Here is a 20,999-nt window from a genome sequence, read left to right as displayed (position 1 = left end):
TTGCTATCCAAATTAGCAAAAAAATTTTTAATTCCATTATAATCTGTACAGGGCATGCCAGACTTAATGATTATGCCTACAAATGTGATCTCGTATAGGGGTGTCATTCCAAAGATCTGATGTACAAGTATTTCCTGTACTTATGAATTGCTTTTTTAACAAACATGGAAATTGCTGGAAAAGCTCGGCAGGTCTCGCAGCACCTGTGGAGAGAAATCTGTTAACGTTTCATGTTGAGTGACCCTTCCTCAGTTTCACAGGTGCTGCCAGACCTGCTGAGTATTTTTCAGCAATTTCCATTTTAGCTTCTGATTTGCAGCGTCTGCGGTTGTTTCATGTTTTCAATTGATCCTTTTTTTTAAGTATTGTCCTGCATTGTGCGCTCAAGTGGACTCCAGAACAGAACCTGTTCACAATCTGCTGACTGCCTAATGTAGAGTCTAATGTGTATAAATGCTGTGGTCTACGTTATAACATTTAGTGTATGAAAATTATTTGATACTTTGAACATAACCAGTTGAAATGGGTGTTCTCCTGTGCAATAATGATTCAATGATGCCCAATTGTAAACTTTTTGTTTTTAATAAGATCATTTAGTCCCACTTGCCTGTCCTTTTTCTGCAAGATTTCTTTTCACCCCCTTTTTTCAAATATATATTCAGCTCTCTTCTTGAAATGCATCTGCTTTCATCACTTTGATCTGTGCATTCCAGATCAACTTACTTCAAAACAAAGTAAGCTTGGCTGTTTTCCAGTGCTTTTCCCAATTAGCTTCATGCTGTGTCATGTGGTGACTGGCCTTTCTGCCAGTGGATCATGGAGTCATAGAGATGTACAGCATGGAAACAGACCCTTCGATCCAATCCGTCCATGCCGACCAGATATCCCAACCCAATCTAGTCCCACTTGCCGGCACCCAGCCCATATCCCTCCAAACCCTTCCTATTCATATACCCATCCAAATGCCTCTTAAATGTTTCAATTGTACCAGTCTCCACCACAGCCTCTGGCAGCTCATTCCATACACGTACCACCTTCTGCATGAAAAAGTTGCCCCTTAGGTCTCTTTTATATCTTTCCCCTCTCACCCTAAACCTATGCCCTCTAGTTCTGGATTCCCCCACCACAGGGAAGAGACTGTCTATTTTTCCTATCCATGCCCCTCATAATTTTATAAATCTCTATAAGGTCACCCATCAGCCTCCGACGCTCCAGGGAAAACAGCCCCAAACTGTTCAGCCTCTCTCTGTAGCTCAGATCCTCCAACTCTGGCAACATCCTTGTAAATCTTTTCTGAACCCTTTCAAGTTTCACAACATCTTTCTGATAGAGACCAGAATTGCATGCAATCTTCCAATTTTGGGCTAAAAATCTCAGCATGAGGTTGTAGTCCAACAGGTTTATTTGGAAGCACCAGGTTTCAGAGCGCTGCTCCTTCATCAGGTGGTGTCCTGTAACCTTATACTCCATAACCAGCTGACAAAGAAGCAGTGCTTCCAAGTAAACCTGTTCAACTATAACCTAGTGTTGTGTGATTTTTTTTAACATTGTACACTCTAGTCCAACATCGGCTCCTCTAAATCATGACTTATTTTGGGCAGTTATGTAATTTCCTCTATTCCCACTGGTGGGAATGAGACCCTATCAAAACATTCATCACATCATGTCAGAAGTTCTGGTGGAAGGCATGGCTGTGGATGCTGAAAGCTGGCCTGTGGTGTCACAAATGTACTCCTCTGTCTGCTGCTCGTGTCTGCTGAGGTGTCGAGCATCGCCAAGCAATAATGTAGTAACTTAGAAAGTGGTTGATTTAATGGGAAAGGAAGCTCGGCAGTGTGATATAACCCCTCAATATTACGCTGCAAGCACCATCAGTGAAGTAGATCATCACGGTGGTGGCACGGCGGCTCAGTGTTTAGCACTGCAGCCTCACAGTACCAGGGTTCCAGGTTCGATTCCAGCCTTGGATGACTGCACTGTGTGGAGTTTGCACATTCTCCCAGTGTCTGTGTGGGTATCCTCCGGGTGCTCTGGTTTCCTTCCATAGTCCAAAGATGTGCAGGTCAGGTGAATTTGCCATGCTAAATTGCCTGTAGTGTTAGCTGCATTAGTCAGAGGGAAATGGGACTGGGTGGGTTACTCTTCGGAGTGTTGGTGTGGACTTGCTGGGCCGAAGGACCTGTTTACACACTGTAGGGAATCTAATCTAATCAAAGTACAATGACTAATTAGGGAAACTATTAGATTTTTTTTGCAAGGGCAGTTGAATACAAACAAGGGAGATTATGTTTCAGTTACCAGGTATGCCAAATTTTGAGCATTCTGTACAGTATTGGTGGCTTTATTTAAGGAAGGATATAAATGTGTTGGAAGCAGTTCAGAGACAGGACTAATACCTGGAATGGGTGAGTTGTCTTCATAGCAAACATTGGCCAGGCTAGCTTTGTACCTTCGGGCATCAGCCCATCCTTCTCCTGCTCCTTGGATGCTGACTGACTTGTGCTTTTCCAGCACCACACTTTTTGACTCTATCTTCAGCATCCGCAGTCCTCACTTTCTCTTAGGCTTGTATCTGCTGGATTTCAAAAGAGTAGGAGACTACTTGATTAAAATATACAACATCCAGAGGGATCTTGACAGTGCATGTGAAAGGATGTTTTCACTTTTGGGATAATCTATAACTAGGGATTATCATGTAAAAATCAGTAGTTGTCCATTTAAGACTGTGATTAAGAAATCATCTGTCTCTGAGTCCTGAATCTTGAACAATCGCTTCCTCAACTGGTGGTGGAAACAGAGTCTTTGACTAGTTAAAAGATATAGGTAAATATATTCTTGATTAGCAAAGGGGTGAACGTTATTAGGGATAGATGGGAATCACATCATTAGGTCAACCATGATCATCTTGAATGATGGAGCAGACTTGAGGGGTGAAATGGCCAACATTTTCTCAATTGTGTGTTCATATGTGAAGGATTGAGTTCTAGAATTTTGACCCATTGACCGTTCAGAGGCGTCGCCATAGTTCCAAATCAGTTTAGTGTGAATCTTGAAGGGGAACTTGCAAGTGGTGTTCCCAAGTACTTGCTGACCTTGTTCTTCAAGGTAGTAGAGGTCACACATTTGAAAGATACTGTCAAAAAAGGCCTTGAGTTGTCACAATGCATTATGTAGATTGACATATTGCTGCTAATTTGCATTTGTGGATGGAGCGAATGTTTAGATGGTTTGATTGCTTGAGGATATAAAGCGGGTTGTTTTGCCATGGATGCTGTTGAGCTTCCTGAGTTTTGTTAGAACTGCACTCATTCAAGTACTCCATTATATCCTGAGCCTTGTGGACAGTGGGCATACTTTTTGGATCCAGGATACCACGCAGTGCTACTCCATTTTTTGCAGTTCAGTCATGCACATCTATGATTTTAGCTTTTCCATGTATATTTAATCTCTGCTGGAGAGAGATTACCTGGAAGATGACAGAAAACTGTAAGTTCACTTTCTGGACAGTGTAAGGTCAGTTCAGTGTCCAAGTTGAAGCACAGTCAGTGGGAAAGGAGAATAAGTTAATAGAAGAACTATAAGATGCAAGAAGGCAGCGAACAGTTAAGGCAGATAAAGATATAAAACATAATGAGGAGGATGAGGCAGATTTGGCAGAAACATAAAGAGGGGAATAATCTTAAATTCTTAACAAGAGAGGTACAACAGAGTATGAATTGGTCCTGTACTGATTTACGTGAAATATGCAGCCTGAAGATTGGTCATTTGCCCCACAGTCTGTGCTAGGTATTCTGCTCCATTCAAGCTTATTGAGATCGGCAGCCTAAGCATATTTACCTTTAGCTAGTGAAAGCTGGGTGCCACATAGTTTTATTATTGGAGGCTTGGAAGTGACTGGATGTCTTGAAACAGCATCAGTGAGGATTGACAAAGGGTTGACTTGCAAGGTTGGTTGTAATGTATTGTATTTATATAGCACCTGCAATGGAGTAAATTGCTCACTTCACAGAAATTTGGCAGAGGTATTGGGTTAAGTGTCCAAAGACTTGATCAAAGAGAGAGTTTTTTTTCTTTAGTTTTTTTTAGTTTGATTTATAAGGAACATCTTAAAGCAGGAGAAGTAAAGGTGGAGAGAATTCCAGAGCTTGAGATCCAGGCAGCTGAAGGCATGACTGCCAATTTTGGAGTAAAGAAAATTGGAGATAGCAAAGAGGCTAGGATTAAGTGAGTTAGTTGTGAAAGTGGTGAATGGGAAGCATTGGAGGACAGTCATAGTGGGTTGTTTTTTGGACTGGAGGCATGAGACCAGCAGTGTTCCTCTGGGATCAGTACTGGGGTCCATTTGTGTTTGTCAGTTATGTAAATGGTTTGGATGAGAATACAGGAGGCCTGGTTAGTAAGTTTGCGAATGACACTAAAATCAGTGGTATAGTAGACAGTGGAGAAGGTTATCTAAGATGACAAAGATATTTTGATCATTTGGTTCAGTGGTCTGAGGAGTGGCAAATAGAATTTAATTTGGAAAAATGCAAGGTATTTGCAGGACTTAGAGAATTAATGGCAGAGCCCTGGGTAGTATTGTAGAACAGAAAGACCCAGGGGTTCAGGTACATAATTCTTTGAAATTTGTGTCACAGGTAGATGGGGTAAGAAGATGTTTAGCAAGCTTGCCTTCATTGCTTAGACCTTTTGAGAATAGGAGTTAGAACGTCATGTTGAAGTTGTGCAGGATATTGGTGAGGCCTCTTTTGGAGTTCTGGTTACCCTGCTGTAGGACAGATATTATTAAATTGGAGAGGGTTCAGAAAAGATTTACCAGGATGTTAGTGGGAATGGAGGATTTCAGTTAAGCTGGATAGGCTGAGACTTTGTTCACTGGAGTGAAGGAGGTTGTGGGGTTTATAACATCATGAGGGGCACAGATAAGTTGAATAGCAAGGGATTTTTTTTCCCTAGTGTGGGGGAATTCAAAACTATGGGGCATATGTTTTAAAGTGAGAGGAGAAAGTTTTAAAAAGGACATGAGTGGCAACTGTTTTTACACAGAGGGGCTTGTGTGTGCAATTCTGGTCTCCCTCCTACAGGAAGGATGTTGTGAAACTTGAAAGGGTTCAGAAAAGACTAACAAGAATGTTGCCAGGGTTGGAGGACTTGAGATATAGGGAGAGACTGAACAGGTTGGAGGCTGAGGGTCGACCTTATCGAGGTTTATAACATCATGAGGGGCATGGATAGGATAAATAGACCAAGTCTTTTCCCTGCAGTGGAGGAGTCCAGAACTAGAGGGCATAGGTTTAGGATGAGAGGGGAAAGATATAAAAGGGACCTAAGGGGCAACTTTTTTTACACAGGGTGGTGCTTCTATGGAATGAGGTGCCAGAGGAAGTGGTGAAGACTGGTACAACTGCAACATTTGAAAGGCATCTGGAGGGGTATGTGAATGAGACGGGTTTAGAGGAATATGGGCCAAGTACTGGCAAATGGGATTAAATTAATTTCAGATATGTGGTTGGCATGGACGAGTTGGACCAAAGGGTCTGTTTCTGTCCTGTATGCCTCTATGACTCTGTGTGTGGAATGAACTGCCAGAGGAAATGGTGTTTGCAGGTACAGTTACAATATTTAAAACACATTTGGATAAGTACATGAATAAGAAAGATTTAGGAATATAGGTCAACCACAGACAAGTGGGACTTGTTTAGTTTGGGAACATGATCGACGTGGACTAGTTGGACTGAAGTTTCTTTGCAGTATGATTCTATGACAGTCAATCTTAGAATGAAACCTGGAACTCTGAATGTTGTGATCGTTTTGCTTGCACTGCCATTTTTATTTTGGTTTTTCTTAAACTGGTATTTAATCGTAACTAATCTCTTCCTTCTGTGCTTTTGTTTTTAAAGTATTTTTAAAGTGTGTCTTTTTGTATGGTGTTAGCATCATTTTCGAGAGAAGTTTTAAAACCTGTTTCACAAGCCAGATTTTGCAAACTGTATACAATGGTTGATCTTTTAATCATTTTCATGTCAAGCAAGGTGGAAGACCCTGCAGACTGGTCGTCAGTGTCCACATTGTTCACACATTCTTTGTGTTTGAAGCTGTAATTGTTTCTGCAAACTTCTCATCAGTGTGCTGAGTTATGGTTCAGCGCTCCAATTTTTTTTTGTCTGAAGATCTCCCATAGTAATTCCATTACTTATTACTCTTTATGTAATTACAAAGCATGATATCATCACAAGCTATTCTCTTTTATGATTTTGAACATCTTGCAAAAGTTAAAAACAATTTATTGGGAAGCTTGTTGATTCTGCACTAAAATGAATTTGATCAGGTGATGTTAGATTAGATTCCCTACAGTGTGGAAATGGGCCCTTTGGCCCAACCAGTCCACACAGATCCTCCGAAGAGTAACTCACCCAGACCCATTTCCCTCTGACTAATGCACCTAACACTATGGGCAATTTAGCATGGCCAATTCACCTGACCTGCATATCTTTGGACTGTGGGAGGAAACCGGAGCACCCGGAGGAAACCTATGCAGACACGGAGAAAACGTGCAAAGGGATGGAATATTATACGTGTTTGTCCCAAGCCAAACACTTGTTGGATTGAAGCTTAAGCAGATGCAAATGGTTTCTTATGCATCCGACGCAAATGATGCAATTCATCTTTTAGGTCTTGCATGAGAAACAGCACACTAAGGTAATGACTTCCATGTCTACAGTTCCTCTCACAACTTCATGACACTGTGAAGTATCTTGCAGCCAGATAAATATTTTTGAATTTTACTTTGAATTGTAACTTAGAAATCTCACCTATCAATGGGGCAGCACAGTGGTTAGCACTGTTGCCTCACAGCGCCAGAGACCCAGGTTCGATTCTAACCTCAGGCAACTGTCTGCGTGCAGTTTGCACATTCTCCCTGTGTCTGCGTGGGTTTCCTCCCACAGTCCAAAGATGTGCGGGTCAGGTGAATTGGTCATGCTAAATTGCCCATAGTGACAGGTGCATTAGTAGGGTGTAGGTGAATGGGTCTGGGTGAGTTACTCTTTGGAAGGTCGGTGTGGACTTCGAACATAGAAAAGTACAGCACTGAACAGGCCCTTTGGCCCACGATGTTGTGCTGAGGTTTAATCCTAATGTAAAATATAGTAACTTAACCTAAGCACCCCTCAACTCACTGCTATCCATGTGCATGTCTAGCAGTCGCTTTAATGTCCCCAGTGACTCTGCTTTCACCACCACAGCTGGCAACGCATTCCCTGCATTCACAACTCTGAGTTGTTGGGCCAAAGGGCCTTTTTTTGCACTGTAGGGAATCTAATCTAATAAAATCTCATCAAATCTCCACAAACAGCAATGAGATAAATAATCGAATAATCATTGTTTTGGGTGCATGTAAATAGGAGATGAATGTTGACCAGGACATTGAGCTGCAGGATGTTTACCACCCACACGGCTAAACTGGACCTTGGTTTAATGTTTTATTTGAAGGAAAGCACCTTTGATAGTGCAGTATTCCCCCATTACTACACCAGGAGTGTCAGGCTTGATTCTGTGATCACATATCTGAAGCGGGCACTTTAACCCATGACTTTCTGACTCCGAAGCATGAATGCAACTGCTCAGCCATGGCTGATTCGTAAAGCCTATTTGGTCTCGGTGTAACATGTGCTAACTCACCTACTGGGCCAATACAGTTAAAATGTTTGAATGATTGACATCTGATCCACCAGCTAAATTGCCCATAGTGTCCAGAAGTGTACAGGCTCGGTGGAGTAGCCATGCAAAATACAAGGTTACAGGGATGGGGTGGGTCTGGGTGGGGCGATATTTTTCGGAGAGTCATTGTGTATGTGATGAGCTGAATGGCTTGCTTCTACACTGTAGAGATTCTGTGATCCTCCGATCTTAAACATTCAATCCTTCCAGCACCAAAACACTGTGGCAAAGGTGCATGCCATCTTTGGCAAGTATATCCCTCCTTACATGAAGGGACCAAAACTTTGCACCTTATTCCAGGTGATCAAGCTCTCACCAAAACTTGATATAATTGCAGCAAGAAACCTTTACTTCTGTGTTCTCCCAAATCCCTTCACGATGACAGCCAACATTTGCTTTCTTGATTGCTTGCTGTATCTGAATGCTAACTTTGTGACACTCAAACAAGGACACCCTGGTCCCTTTGGACACCGAAATCTCCAGGCTCTTAACGTTTAAGAAATAATCTGCCCCACTGTTTTTATACCAAAGTGGAAACTTAACCTGTATTCACGTTATATTCCATCTTTTAGCCCATACACTTAGCAAATCCAAGTCCTCTTAAAACCTCCTTGTATTCTGTTCACAACTTAGATTCCTAACCAGTTTGGTGTTGTCATAAGTATTACATTTGGTTTCACATCCACATTTTCTGTAGATTTTGAGCAGCTGCAGACTTAGTACTGACCCATGCAGAACTTCACTAGTAACAGCCTGCCATCCTGAGAATGATCCATTTTGTCATATTCTCTGCTGTCTGTCTGTTAACCATTCTGAAATTAATTTTTAAAAATGTAATCCTAATTCTGTCCATTATTGATGTTCAGCCAGTCATTAGACATGTACGATGACAAAAGAATTCCTTTTTTGATTGGGGGGAGTCTTGTTTGGAAATTTCTGCTGAAGCATTTGTGACAGGCTGAAGACTCTTTATTTCAATGCCATGACCCAAAGAGTGTCCATTTTTGGAAAGTTGTTTATGACCATGTCGCTGTTGGGCCTGTGGTGTCTCTGTGGTGCCTGTTACTTCGATGTGCAAAATGTCTACTGTAGTCCATGAGAAGGATCAGCAATACATTACCTTGTGGAGATGCTTGTTCAAGTCAAGTGGGCAATTTGACATACCTTATGTCTTTTACTGATCTATATGATATTTTAATTTATGTTAATAAGAAGCTATCTTCATATTTCACACATCATTAGTTCTCCAAATGTTTGATTATGTTTGTTTACAAGTTTTTTTTCTGTTTCTGTTTATTCAAAAATCCTTTTTCTGATTTTTCAGATATGCGCGACAAGCTGAGGAAATGGCGAGATGAGAACTACCGCAACAGTGAACAGATAGTGGAAGTCGGAGAAGAGCTAATAAGTGACTATGCTTCAAAACTTGGAGATGACAGTGAGTATGGAATTACAGGAGAAAGGATAGGAATAGTGCTTCCCTGATTACAGTGATTGAGCACATTCCACACTTACAATCTAATGTAATTTAAATGTCAAGGAAAAAGAAAAGACTGATTCTTCTCGAGGCTGGTTGTATGCTTGATGTACATCTGCTTAGTGATCTGTATGCCATATCACATAAAGTGGCCTGTGTTTGAAAAGCAGATCAGTATTGAAAAATCAACTTGGAGAAGTTTAAATTTACGAAGTTATTGACAATTTTCATATCAAATTTTAATTGTGTTTGCAATTCTGAAGGATATTAACAGAGTACATAAGAAGAAGCTGTCAGATAGGAGTGCAGGCGAGTTTGTGACCACAGAGCACCAATAATTGGCTAAAGAACTAAAGGGAAGATGTGAATTTGTTTTGGAGATCTGGAATGCAGTGCTTGAAGGGGCAAGTGAAAGCAGGTTCAATAATAACTTTCAAAAGGAATTGGATGTCGAGTTGAAAAGGAAAAATGTACAGGGCTATGGGCTAACAAAAGGGCCATGGTGCTAATTGGTCGTTTTTTCAAAGAGCAGGCACAGCCACAGTGGGCTGAATGTGCTGTGTGATTCAAGATAAATGCCCAACTTCAAAGTTGAATTTTTTTGTCAAGGGTGAAAGTCACATGAATTTGAAGATGGAGACATAATTTTCTCTGGATTAGTGGTGCTAGAAGAGCACAGCAGTTCAGGCAGCATCCAACGAGCAGCGAAATCGACGTTTCGGGCAAAAGCCCTTCATCAGGAATAAAGGCAGTGAGCCTGAAGCGTGGAGAGATAAGCTAGAGGAGGGTGGGGGTGGGGAGAGAGTAGCATAGAGTACAATGGGTGAGTGGGGGAGGAGAAGAAGGTGATAGGTCAAGGAGGAGAGGGTGGAGTGGATAGGTGGAAAAGGAGATAGGCAGGTCGGGCAGGTCGGACAGGTCCGGACAAGTCAAGGAGACAGTGCTGAGCTGGAAGTTTGAAACTAGGATGAGGTGGGGGAAGGGGAAGTGAGGAAGCTGTTGAAGTCCACATTGATGCCCTGGGGTTGAAGTGTTCCGAGGCGGAAGATGAGGCGTTCTTCCTCCAGGCGTCTGGTGGTGAGGGAGCGGCGGTGAAGGAGGCCCAGGACCTCCATGTCCTCGGCAGAGTGGGAGGGGGAGTTGAAATGTTGGGCCACGGAGCAGTTTGGTTGATTGGTTCGGGTGTCTCGGAGATGTTCCCTAAAGCGCTCTGCTAGGAGGCGCCCAGTCTCCCCAATGTAGAGGAGACCACATCGGGAGCAACGATACAATAAATTATATGAGTTGATGTGCACGTAAAACTTTGGATGTGGAAGGCTCCTTTAGGGCCTTGGATAGAGGTGAGGGAGGAGGTGTGGGCACAGGATTTACAGTTCCTGCGGTGGCAGGGGAAAGTGCCAGAATGGGAGGGTGGGTCGCAGGGGGGTGTGGACCTGACCAGTTAGTCTCTGAGGGAACGGTCTTTGCGGAAGGCGGAAAGGGGTGGGGAGGGAAATATATCCCTGGTGCTGGGGTCTTTTTGGAGGTGGCGGAAATGTCGGCGGATGATTTGGTTTATGCAAAGGTTTGTAGGGTGGAAGGTGAGCACCAGGGGCGTTCTGTCCTTGTTACGGTTGGAGGGGTGGGGTTTGAGGGCAGAGGTGCGGGATGTGGACAAGATGCGTTGGAGGGCATCTTTAACCACGTGGGAAGGGAAATTGCGGTCTCTAAAGAAGGAGGCCATCTGGTGTGTTCTATGGTGGAACTGGTCCTCCTGGGAACAGATATGGCGGAGGCGGAGAAATTGGGAATACGGGATGGCATTTTTGCAAGAGATAGGGTGGGAAGAGGTGTAATCCAGGTAGCTGTGGGAGTCGTTGGGTTTGTAAAAAATGTCAGTGTCAAGCTGGGGCCCATACGTGTGCCCATGGCTACGCCTTTGGTCTGGAGGAAGTGGGAGGATTCAAAGGTGAAATTGTTAAGGGTGAGGACCAGTTCCGCCTCATCTTCCGCCTCGGAACACTTCAACCCCAGGGCATTAATGTGGACTTCAACAGCTTCCTCACTTCCCCTTCCCCCACCTCATCCTAGTTTCAAACTTCCAGCTCAGCACTGTCTCATTGACTTGTCCGGACCTGTCCGACCTGCCTATCTCCTTTTCCACCTATCCACTCCACCCTCTCCTCCTTGACCTATCACCTTCATCTCCTCCCCCACTCACCCATTGTACTCTATGCTACTCTCTCCCCACCCCCACCCTCCTCTAGCTTATCTCTCCATGCTTCAGGCTCACTGCCTTTATTCCTGATGATGGGCTTTTGCCCGAAACGTCGATTTTGCTGCTCGTTGGATGCTGCCTGAACTGCTGTGCTCTTCCAGCACCACTAATCCAGTATTTCCTTTCCAGCATCTGCAGTCATTGTTTTTACCTCACATAATTTTCTGTGTCACTCCTTTTATCTCTCTTGCTCTCGCACATATTTCTGAGTGACTACTGTGGCATGTTTCTTTATTGGAAAGGAAAAAGGAATGACAAAGTGTGACAGAAACTTGACAAGAAGGCAAGGAGTAGCACAGGCAAGTGCTATGTATGGGCATAGGAGTTTTATGTTCTGTGGATGTTCAATGATAAATTCCCTGTAACAGTGAGAACTGATCAACTGTTGGACCACTTTGTAAACTTCTTTCGCCTCAGGGAGATCGCCCTTCTCCATTTGCTATCTCTAACAGGTGAATAAGAGCTGCAGTTGGCCCTGAGATAACACCTGTATTCAGGATCTCCCAATGTAGAATTGTTCTAGTTAGAAATCTCTCAGTTTAACCTAAATTTCTATAGTACTGCCTGCTTGGAACTTTAAATCAATTACAAAGATTTACATTGAATTACAGCATAGAAACTGGCTATTCAACACAATTGGACCATTCTTTTTATGGTTTGTTTATGCTTTGTCTTTTCCACCCCCTTCATCTCACCTGATTAGTACATTTTCCCCACAAATATTTATTTAACTTCACCGTAACTGAATCTGTATTATTGGCCTCAATTACTCCATTCGTGAGCAAGCTCCAATCTCTTGGTATAAAGTGGAGTTTTCTGCATTCCCTGCTGGATTGATTCATAACTGTCTTATAATTCTAGCCCCTAGTTTTGACTATCCCACTCGTGGGAACAATTTCACCATATCCTCCTCATTGGAAGGTGAAGGCTTCACTTAGATTACTGTTGTGTCAAAAATTGTAAATGTCTGTTCCTGACTCAGTGACTGGGATTCGGGGATACTTTCATCCAAAAGACAAGGATTTCACCTTTTCAGAGTTAGACGTATTAATTGTGAATTAAAGATAGCCATTCACGGAGAAGCCAGAGTTAGTCACATAATAAAGAAAGAATAGAGAAAGAGTATATTGCTGATATGTACTTATTACTCCAGATAATTTGACTTGTGCAAGGTCATAATGAACTTATTGAGCACTCGCCCCCTTTTTATGGATTAATAGCATGTATCTTAAAAGTTTTTTTTAACTTTTGTTTCCTTTTTCACCCAAGAGTATGTCGTTTACCTACTTTAAAAAATAATTATACTTATAAAGCACCTTCAACCTGGTGGAATATTCCAAGATGCTTCACAGAAACATAATTAAACAAATTTAACAGAGCCATGTAAAGAGGTAGTAGGATATTTTTACCAAAAGGTTGAGGTTGCTTTAAAAGAGTGCTATGAGGAGCAGAGAGAGAAAGAGAGAGAGAGAGAGAGAGACAATTTATTGTAAAATATTTGGGAGATAAATTAATAATTTGGATGTTTTCTTGTGTTATTGTGCGGTAGCCAGGTAGGAGTTTCCCCTCAGAATTGTTATTCCCTAAATTGACTTTGTGATAAGAGGTGTTTGTGCTTTTTGGTGTCTCAGGGGATTGTAAGTTGTGGGGCACATTGAGTTGTGTATGATAAGTCTTTTGTCAAGGGAATACAACAGGACAGATGGAATGGCTGGTCACCATCCTCTGGCACTTAACTTTTGTTTCTACAAACGTTTGTAATTTTATTCCTTTTCAGAGTCTTTCAAGACTCCAGGATATCCTAAAATGCTTACAATCAATTAACTACTTCTAAACTGCAGCTATTACTGTAGAGAATACAAAAAAAAATTGAGAGTAACAAACTCCTACAAACAATGATGGGATCTTGCCAAAACATCTGTTTTGTTTTATTAATGTTGGTTGAGGGGTGAGTATTGGTCAGCACAGTGAAGAGAACTCTCCTCTTGGAAATAGTTGCAACAATATACTTTTATGTTCACCTGAGAGGACAAACTGGTCTGGCTTGGCATCTCCTCTGGAATAAGCAGCAACTAGAATCTTGCAAATGAGAGGGTACAGTGTGATTAAGAACGTGAACCAATTAATTGTGTGGGACAATGGTCTATTTGGCTGTAGTCAAAAATCTCTCAGTACAAGATTACAGTCCAACAGGATTATTTGAAACCACAAGCTTTCAGACCTTCCACTCTTTCCTCAGGCAGCTAGAGGGAGAGAATACATCGGACACAGAATTTATGAGTAAAAGATTAAAGGGTCATCCAACTTATGTGAATGTATTGAACAAACCTAGATGGCTATTAGGTCTTTAATCAATTAGAATGGAGATGTGGGTTTCGATTGATTAATATGCAAATCCTAGAATTTCTTTCAAGTCACTGCCCTGAGATAAATTCAGGTTTTATCAGAATAAAGGTGACACCTCTGGTCAGACAATGTATTCTAGGTGCGAGGCCATGTTTCAAGTCTGCTGGTATCTGTCAGACTGATTTTATTTCCAAAGCAGGAATTTGTAAAGTGCCACATTGATTAACTGTCTACAGATCATGTATTTTTTGAACAAAATAGAATGTATCTGCAAATAAAAATCTGAAATGCAAATTCACTCCATAGATTTATATACATGTATATGTGGTGGGGGTGGTGTGTGGAGTACATATGTATAAGAGGATATGCATGAGGGAGTTTCTGTGTGTGGGGCGGGGGGGTGTGTGTTTGCTCGAGATGAGAGTGTGAGGGAGTACATGTGTATGAGTGTGTATGCTTGAGAGAGTGTGTGAGGGAGTGCATTCCTGTGAGAAAGTGTGTGTGTGTGTGTGTGTATGAGAGAGGGTCTGTGTGTGTGTGTGTGTGTACACAGTGTGGTGGGGTCACCTGTACTGTGACATGAACCCAAAATCCCAGTTGAGGCTGTTCTCCTGAGTACCAAACATGACCATCAGCCTCTGTTCGGCATCTCTGCATTGATTGTTGATCAGTTTACGGGCTGCACAGTGGTTAGCACTGCTGCCTCACCGCGCCAGAGACCCAGGTTCAATTCCCGCCTCAGGCAACTGTCTGTGTGGAGTTTGCACATTCTCCCAGTGTTTGCGTGGGTATCCTCCGGGTGCTCCGGTTTCCTCCCACAGTCCAAAGATGTGCAGGTTAGGTGACTTGGCCATGCTAAATTGCTCATAGTGTTAGGCGAAGGGGTAAATGTAGGGGAATGGGTCTGGGTGGGTTGCTCTTCGGAGGGTCGGTGTGGACTTGTAGGGCCGAAGGGCCTGTTTCCACACTGGAAGTAATCTAATCTAATCAGTCTGTTGAGTCATCAGTTGTGTTCTTTAGTCAGATCAGTCAGTAGTTGCCTGCAGTATTTGGGTTGTTCAGTTGTTGGAATACTACTTTGCAGTAATCCGTTCTATTATGTAGAATAATGGCTCCTCCTTTATCTGCTGGTTTGATACTGGTGGTTGCTCCACCACAGATCTCTCTGTCGACTGTTCCAGTTTAGTTTATCAGTTGTATCATTGGGCTTGTTGCTGACGTCTTGGAAGAATTCCTAGACACCCAATCTCCTGATGAAGTCCTCTGTGTCTGCCGCAAGACCAATGGGGACTATTTTGGTAGTGAGACAAGAATTGAGCCCTCGTCTGAGAATGTGATCTCGTCCTGTTGCAGGGTATGGTGAGATAAGTTGACAATCGAATTCCCTGTGGGAGTACCGTTTTCCGTTGTCGTGGCTGGGGAGTCTTAGTTACTGCTGGTGGTGAACAGTTGTTTTGTTCTTGGTGTGCATATCGGTGCTGTAGTTCCATTGCCATGTCCACTTGGCAGTGTCTCAACTGTACTGCTATATCTTGTGCACAAGCTGATAATATGGACTCTATCTCGATTTCAAGGTTATGGTGCCTGATGAAAAGTTGGTGGATGAGACGATTGAAGAGTTTGCAAGAGGTGTGACGGCAGAGTCTCTCAACGTAATCTGTGGAGTACGTTGACTTTTGTGTTTGTGATCTCTAGTCCTTTTGGCATCTTGTCTGCTTTCTTGCATCTCTGCAGAAACTTGATGTCTGTGTCAATATGCACGACCTTCTTGGAAGTCCTCTCCACTTTGAGCCGGCAGTTGGTGGTGTCAATGGTAGCCGCAATTCAGAGGTGCCGGGGGTGGACGAAGTCAGAAATGACAAAACATCGGGTTATAGCCCAACAGGTTTATTTGAAACCGCAAGCATTTGGCGCCCCTGCTCCGTCGGAAAGCTTGCGGTTTCAATAAACCTGTTGGACTATAATCCGGTGTTGTGTTATCTTTGGCTGTCGTTTTTGTTTTTCTTATTTTATGGAGATAAAGTACAGGCAAATGAAAAAATGTGAGTTAGCTAAAGCATGAACTGTGAACTCATAAAAGGGTAAACACTGAGTTTCCAAATCCTTTTGTTTCAGTTATGACCCACAGGAAATCCCTGGAAGCGGAAATTCCTTTGCATAATTACATTACCTCATCATCTGAATCTTAATTTCAGACTTATAGTCTTTTATAGATGAAATAATTGTTTTCTAATGATTTTTATGTCTACATGAGCAAGCTAAACATCTGGAAGCCAATTTTCTTCTTGGGTTTGTGGGATGACGTTAGGTTAAAGCATTATAATTAAATTATACAAGGTAGCTGTACTCTCCCAAGGATAATAGCATAATTTTTGGTGCTGTATTACATTAGAGCACGATCTATGTTATCCTACATATAGGGAAATTAATCTCTGAAAGGATGTGTTCGCATTGCATAAAATAACATATTTTACAGGTGTATACTTTGCAAGGAATGGCAGCTGCATTCAGCTTAGTACAGTAGTTTCAAACTTTAAGCTAATGTTTGTGTTGTTTACTAGTTCCAGTAGGAAGCAAATGCACACAACTCATGTTAGCAACAACTCTTTCTATTTCATGAATTAAATAGAGTCATAGAGATGTACAGCATGGAAACAGACCCTTCGGTCCAACCCGTTCATGCCAACAGATATCCCAACCCAATCTAGTCCCACCTGCCAGCTCCTGGCCCATATTCCTCCAAACCCTTCATATTCATATACACAATCAAATGCCTCTTAAATGTTGCAATTGTACCAACCTCCACCACATCCTCTGGCAGATTATTCCACACACGTACACCCTCTGTGTGAAAAAGTTGCCCCTTAGGTATCTTTTATATCTTTCCCCTCTCACCCTAAACCTATGCCCTCCAGTTGTGGACTCCCCAACCTCAGGGAAAAGACTTTGCCTATTTAACCCATTCATGCCCCTCATAATTTTGTAAACCTCTATAAGGTCACCCCTCAGCCTCCAACGCTCCGGGAAAACAGCCCCAGCCTGTTCAGCCTCTCCCTGTAGTTCAAATCCTCCAACCCTGGCAACATCTTTGTAAATCTTTTCTGAACCCTTTAAAGTTTCACAACATCTTTCCAATAGGAAGGAGACCGGAATTGCACGCAATATTCCAACAGTGGCCTAACCAATGTCCTGTACAGACGCAACATGACCTCCCAACACCTGTACTCAATACTCTGACCAATAAAGGAAAGCATACCAAACGCCGCCTTCACTATCCTATCGACCTGAGACTCCACTTTGAAGGAACTGTGAACCTGCACTCCAAGTCTCTTTGTTCAGCAACACTCACTAGGACCTTACCATTAAGTGTATAAGTCCTGCTAAGATTTGCTTTCCCAAAATGCAGCACCTCACATTTGTCTGAATTAAACTCCATCTGCTACTTTTTAACCCATCTGGCCCAGATCCTGTTGTAATCTGAAGTAACCCACTTCGCTGTCCACTACACCTCCAATTTTGATGTCATCTGCAAACTTACTGACTGTACCTCTTATGCTCACATCCAAATCATTTATGTAAATGACAAAAAGTAGAGGGCCCAGCACCGATCCTTGTGACACTCCACTGGTCACAGGCCTCCAGTCTGAAAAACAACCCTCCACCACCACCCTCTTGTCTTCTCCCTTTGAGCCAGTTCTGGATCCAAATGGCGAGTTCTCCCTGTATTCCATGAGATCTAACCTTGCTAATCAGTCTCCCATGGGGAACCTTGTTGAACGCCTTAGTGAAGTCCATATAGATCACATCTACTGCTCTGCCCTCATCAATCTTCTTTGTTACTTCTTCAAAAGACTCAATCAAGTTTGTGAGACATGATTTCCCACGCACAAAGCCATGTTGACTATCCCGAATCAGTCCTTGCCTTTCCAAATACATGTACATCCTGTCCCTCAGGATTCCCTCCAACAACCTGCCCACCACCGAGGTCAGGCTCACCAGTCTATAGTTCCCTAGCTTGTCTTTACCACCCTTCTTAAACAGTGGCACCACATTTGCCAACCTCCAGTCTTCCGGCACCTCACCTGTGACTATCGATGATACAAATATCTCAGCAAGAGGTCCAGCAATCACTTCTCTAGCTTCCCACAGAGTTCTCGGGTACACCTGATCAGTTCCTGGGGATTTATCCACTTTTAACCGTTTCAAGACATCCAGCACTTCCTCCTCTGTAATATGGACATTTTGCAATAAGTCACCATCTATTTCCCTTTGGATTCTCCTTAATTCTATTTGCCAAAGCGATCTCGTGTCCCTGTTTTGCCCTCCTGATTTCCCTCTTAAGTATACTCCTACTTTCTTTATACTCTTCTAAGAATTCACTCGATCTTATGCTTCTTATTCACTGACATATGCTTCCTTCTTTTTCTTAACCAAACGCTCAATTTCTTTTGTTGAAAAATGTGGTGCTGGAAAAACACAGCAGGCCAGGCAGCATCCGAGGAGCAGGAGAATCGACATTTCAGGCATAAGCCCTTCTTCAGGAATTCCTGGAGAAGGGCTTATGCCCGAAATGTTGATTCTCCTGCTCCTTGGATGCTGCCTGGCCTGCTGTGTTTTTCCAGCACCAATTTTTCAACTCTGGTCTCCAGCATCTGCAGTCCTCACTTTCTCCTCAATTTCTTTAGTCATCCAGCATTCCCTATACCTACCAGCCTTCCCTTTCACCCTGACAGGAATATACTTTGTCTGGATTCTTGTTATCTCATTTCTGAAGGCTTCTCATTTTCCGCCATCCCTTTACCTGCGAACATCTGCCTCCAATCAGCTTTCGAAAGTTCTTGCCTAATACTGTCAAAATTGGCCTTTCTCCAGTTTAGAACTTCAACTTTTAGATCTGGTCTATCCTTTTCCATCACTATTTTAAATCTAACAGAATTATGGTCACTGGCCCCAAAGTGCTCCCACTGACACCTCAGTCACCTGCCCTGCCTTATTTCCCAAGAGTAGGTCAAGTTTTGCACCTTCTCTAGTAGGTACATTCACATACTAAATCAGAAAATTGACTTGTACACACTTCAGAAATTCCTCTCCATCTAAACCTTTAACACTATGGCAGTCCCAGTCGATGTTTGGCAAGTTAAAATCCCCTACCATAACTACCCTATTATTCTTACAGATAGCTGAGATCTCCTTACAAGTTTGTTTCTCAATTTCCCTTTGACTATTGGGGGGGTCTATAACACAATCCCTTTCTTATTTCTCAGTTCCACCCAAATAACTTCTCTGGATGTATTTCAGGGAATATCCTACCTCAGCACAGCTGTAATGCTATCCCTTACCAAAAATGCCACTCCCCCTCCTCTCTTGCCTCCCTTTCTATCCTTCCTGTAGCATTTGTATCCTGGAATATTAAGCTGCCAGTCCTGTCCATTCCTGAGCCATGTTTCCGTAATTGCTATGATATCCCAGTCCCATGTTCCAAACCATGCCCTGAGTTAATCTGCCTTCCCTGTTAGGCCCCTTGCATTGAAATAAATGCAGTTTAATTTATTAGTCCTACCTTGTCCCTGCCTGCCCTGACTGTTTGTTTGACTCACTTCTGTTCTCAGTTGTACCCATCTCAGATCGATCTCTTACCTCACTATCTCACTGGGTTCCTGGGTTCCCCACCACCACACCCCCCCACCCCACCCCACCTTACTAGTTTAAATCCTCCCAAACAGTTGTAGCAAATTTTCCTGCCAGTATATTAGTCCCCTTCCAATTTAGGTGCAATCCATCCTTCTTGTACAGGTCACTTCTACCCCAAAAGAGATTCCAATGATCTAAAAATGTGAATCCTTCCCCCATACACCAGCTCCTCAGCCATGCATTCATCTGCTCTATCCTCCTACTCCTGCCCTCACTAGCTCATAGCACTGGGAGTAATCCAGATATTACTACCCTTGAGGACCTCCTTTTTAAATTTCTGCCTAACTCTCTGTAATCTCCCTTCAGAGTCTCAACCTTTTCCCTTCCAATGTCATTGGTTCCAAAGTGGACAATGACCTCCTGCTGGCTTCTCTCCCCTGTGAGAACATTCTGCACCCTCTCTGAGACATCCTTGATCCTGGCACCAGGGAAACAACACACCATTCTGCTTTTTCTCTGCTGGCCACAGCAGCGTCTGTCTGTACCTCTGACTACAGAATCCCCGAACACAGTTGATCTCTTAGGAGTCGACGTACCCCTCATTGCATTGGAGCCAGTCTCAATACCAGAAACTTGGCTGTTCGTGCTACATTCCCCTGAGAATCCATCACCCCCTACATTTTCCAAAAAAGCATACCTGTTGAAATGGGTATATCCACAAAAGATTCCTGCCCGCCCAAGATGCTGCCTCTCTCAACCTTCCTGGAGTTAACCCATGTATGTGACTGTATCTGAGACTTTCCCCCTTTCCTATAACTGCCATCCATCACATACTGTAGCTGTTGCAAATTCCTCATCGCTTCAATCTGTCTCTCCAACTGATCCACTCGATCTGATAAGATTTGCATCCAACAGCATTTATGGCAGATATAATCCGCAGTAACCCTTAAACTCTCTTTAAACTCCCACATCTGACAAGAAGTACATATCACTGCAAAGGCCATTTTTGCTCCTTCACAATCTACAGACCCAGAAAATAACACTGTCTTATTCCGCTACAAACACTGCCCCAGGTTAAATTAATAGCTACGGCTTATATTTCAAGTTTAATCAAGAGACTTATCGCCAAAAAACATATAATCAAGAAAGAATCCAGTATACTCACTACTGCAGCCTTTCTATTGGACAGACTTAAAACAACAACTAACTTATCTGATTCTGTGGTGTGAACTTCGCCCAACAGCTCCTCCAAGATTAGTTGTGAATTTCACTGTCTGTTAATTTTCCCAGGTGCACTCCAATGTCCAGCGATACACGAATTCAAACGGCAAAGGCAGTAACTGTGCAGGTTCTCTCTTTCTCTCCCCCTCTCTCCCCCTCCCCCCTCTCTCGCCCCTCCCCCCTCTCTCACCCCTCCCCCCTCTCTCTCGATCCCTCCCCCTCTCTCTCGCCCCTCCCCTTCTCTCTCGCCCCTCCCCTTCTCTCTCACCCCTCCCCTTCTCTCTCGCCCCTCCCCCTCTCTCTCACCCCTCCCCCTCTCTCTCGCCCCTCCCCCTCTCTCTCGCCCCT

The 20,999-nt window shown here is 43.1% G+C and overlaps 1 protein-coding gene across 3 annotated transcripts in view; it reads left to right on the top strand.

The window, feature by feature from the left end:
- Positions 1–20,999, top strand: part of emc2 (ER membrane protein complex subunit 2) — a 123,305-nt gene that overhangs the window by 11,955 nt on the left and 90,351 nt on the right. For all 3 annotated transcript variants that reach the window (XM_072570987.1, XM_072570990.1, XM_072570988.1), the window contains exon 2: positions 9,044–9,157. In XM_072570987.1, the coding sequence (XP_072427088.1) occupies positions 9,044–9,157 (114 nt within the window). The remainder of the gene's footprint in view (positions 1–9,043; positions 9,158–20,999) is intronic.

This window comes from Chiloscyllium punctatum, chromosome 5, assembly GCF_047496795.1.
Source record: "Chiloscyllium punctatum isolate Juve2018m chromosome 5, sChiPun1.3, whole genome shotgun sequence".
Classification (NCBI taxonomy): domain Eukaryota; kingdom Metazoa; phylum Chordata; class Chondrichthyes; order Orectolobiformes; family Hemiscylliidae; genus Chiloscyllium; species Chiloscyllium punctatum.
This window is presented reverse-complemented; position numbering and strand designations above follow the sequence as displayed.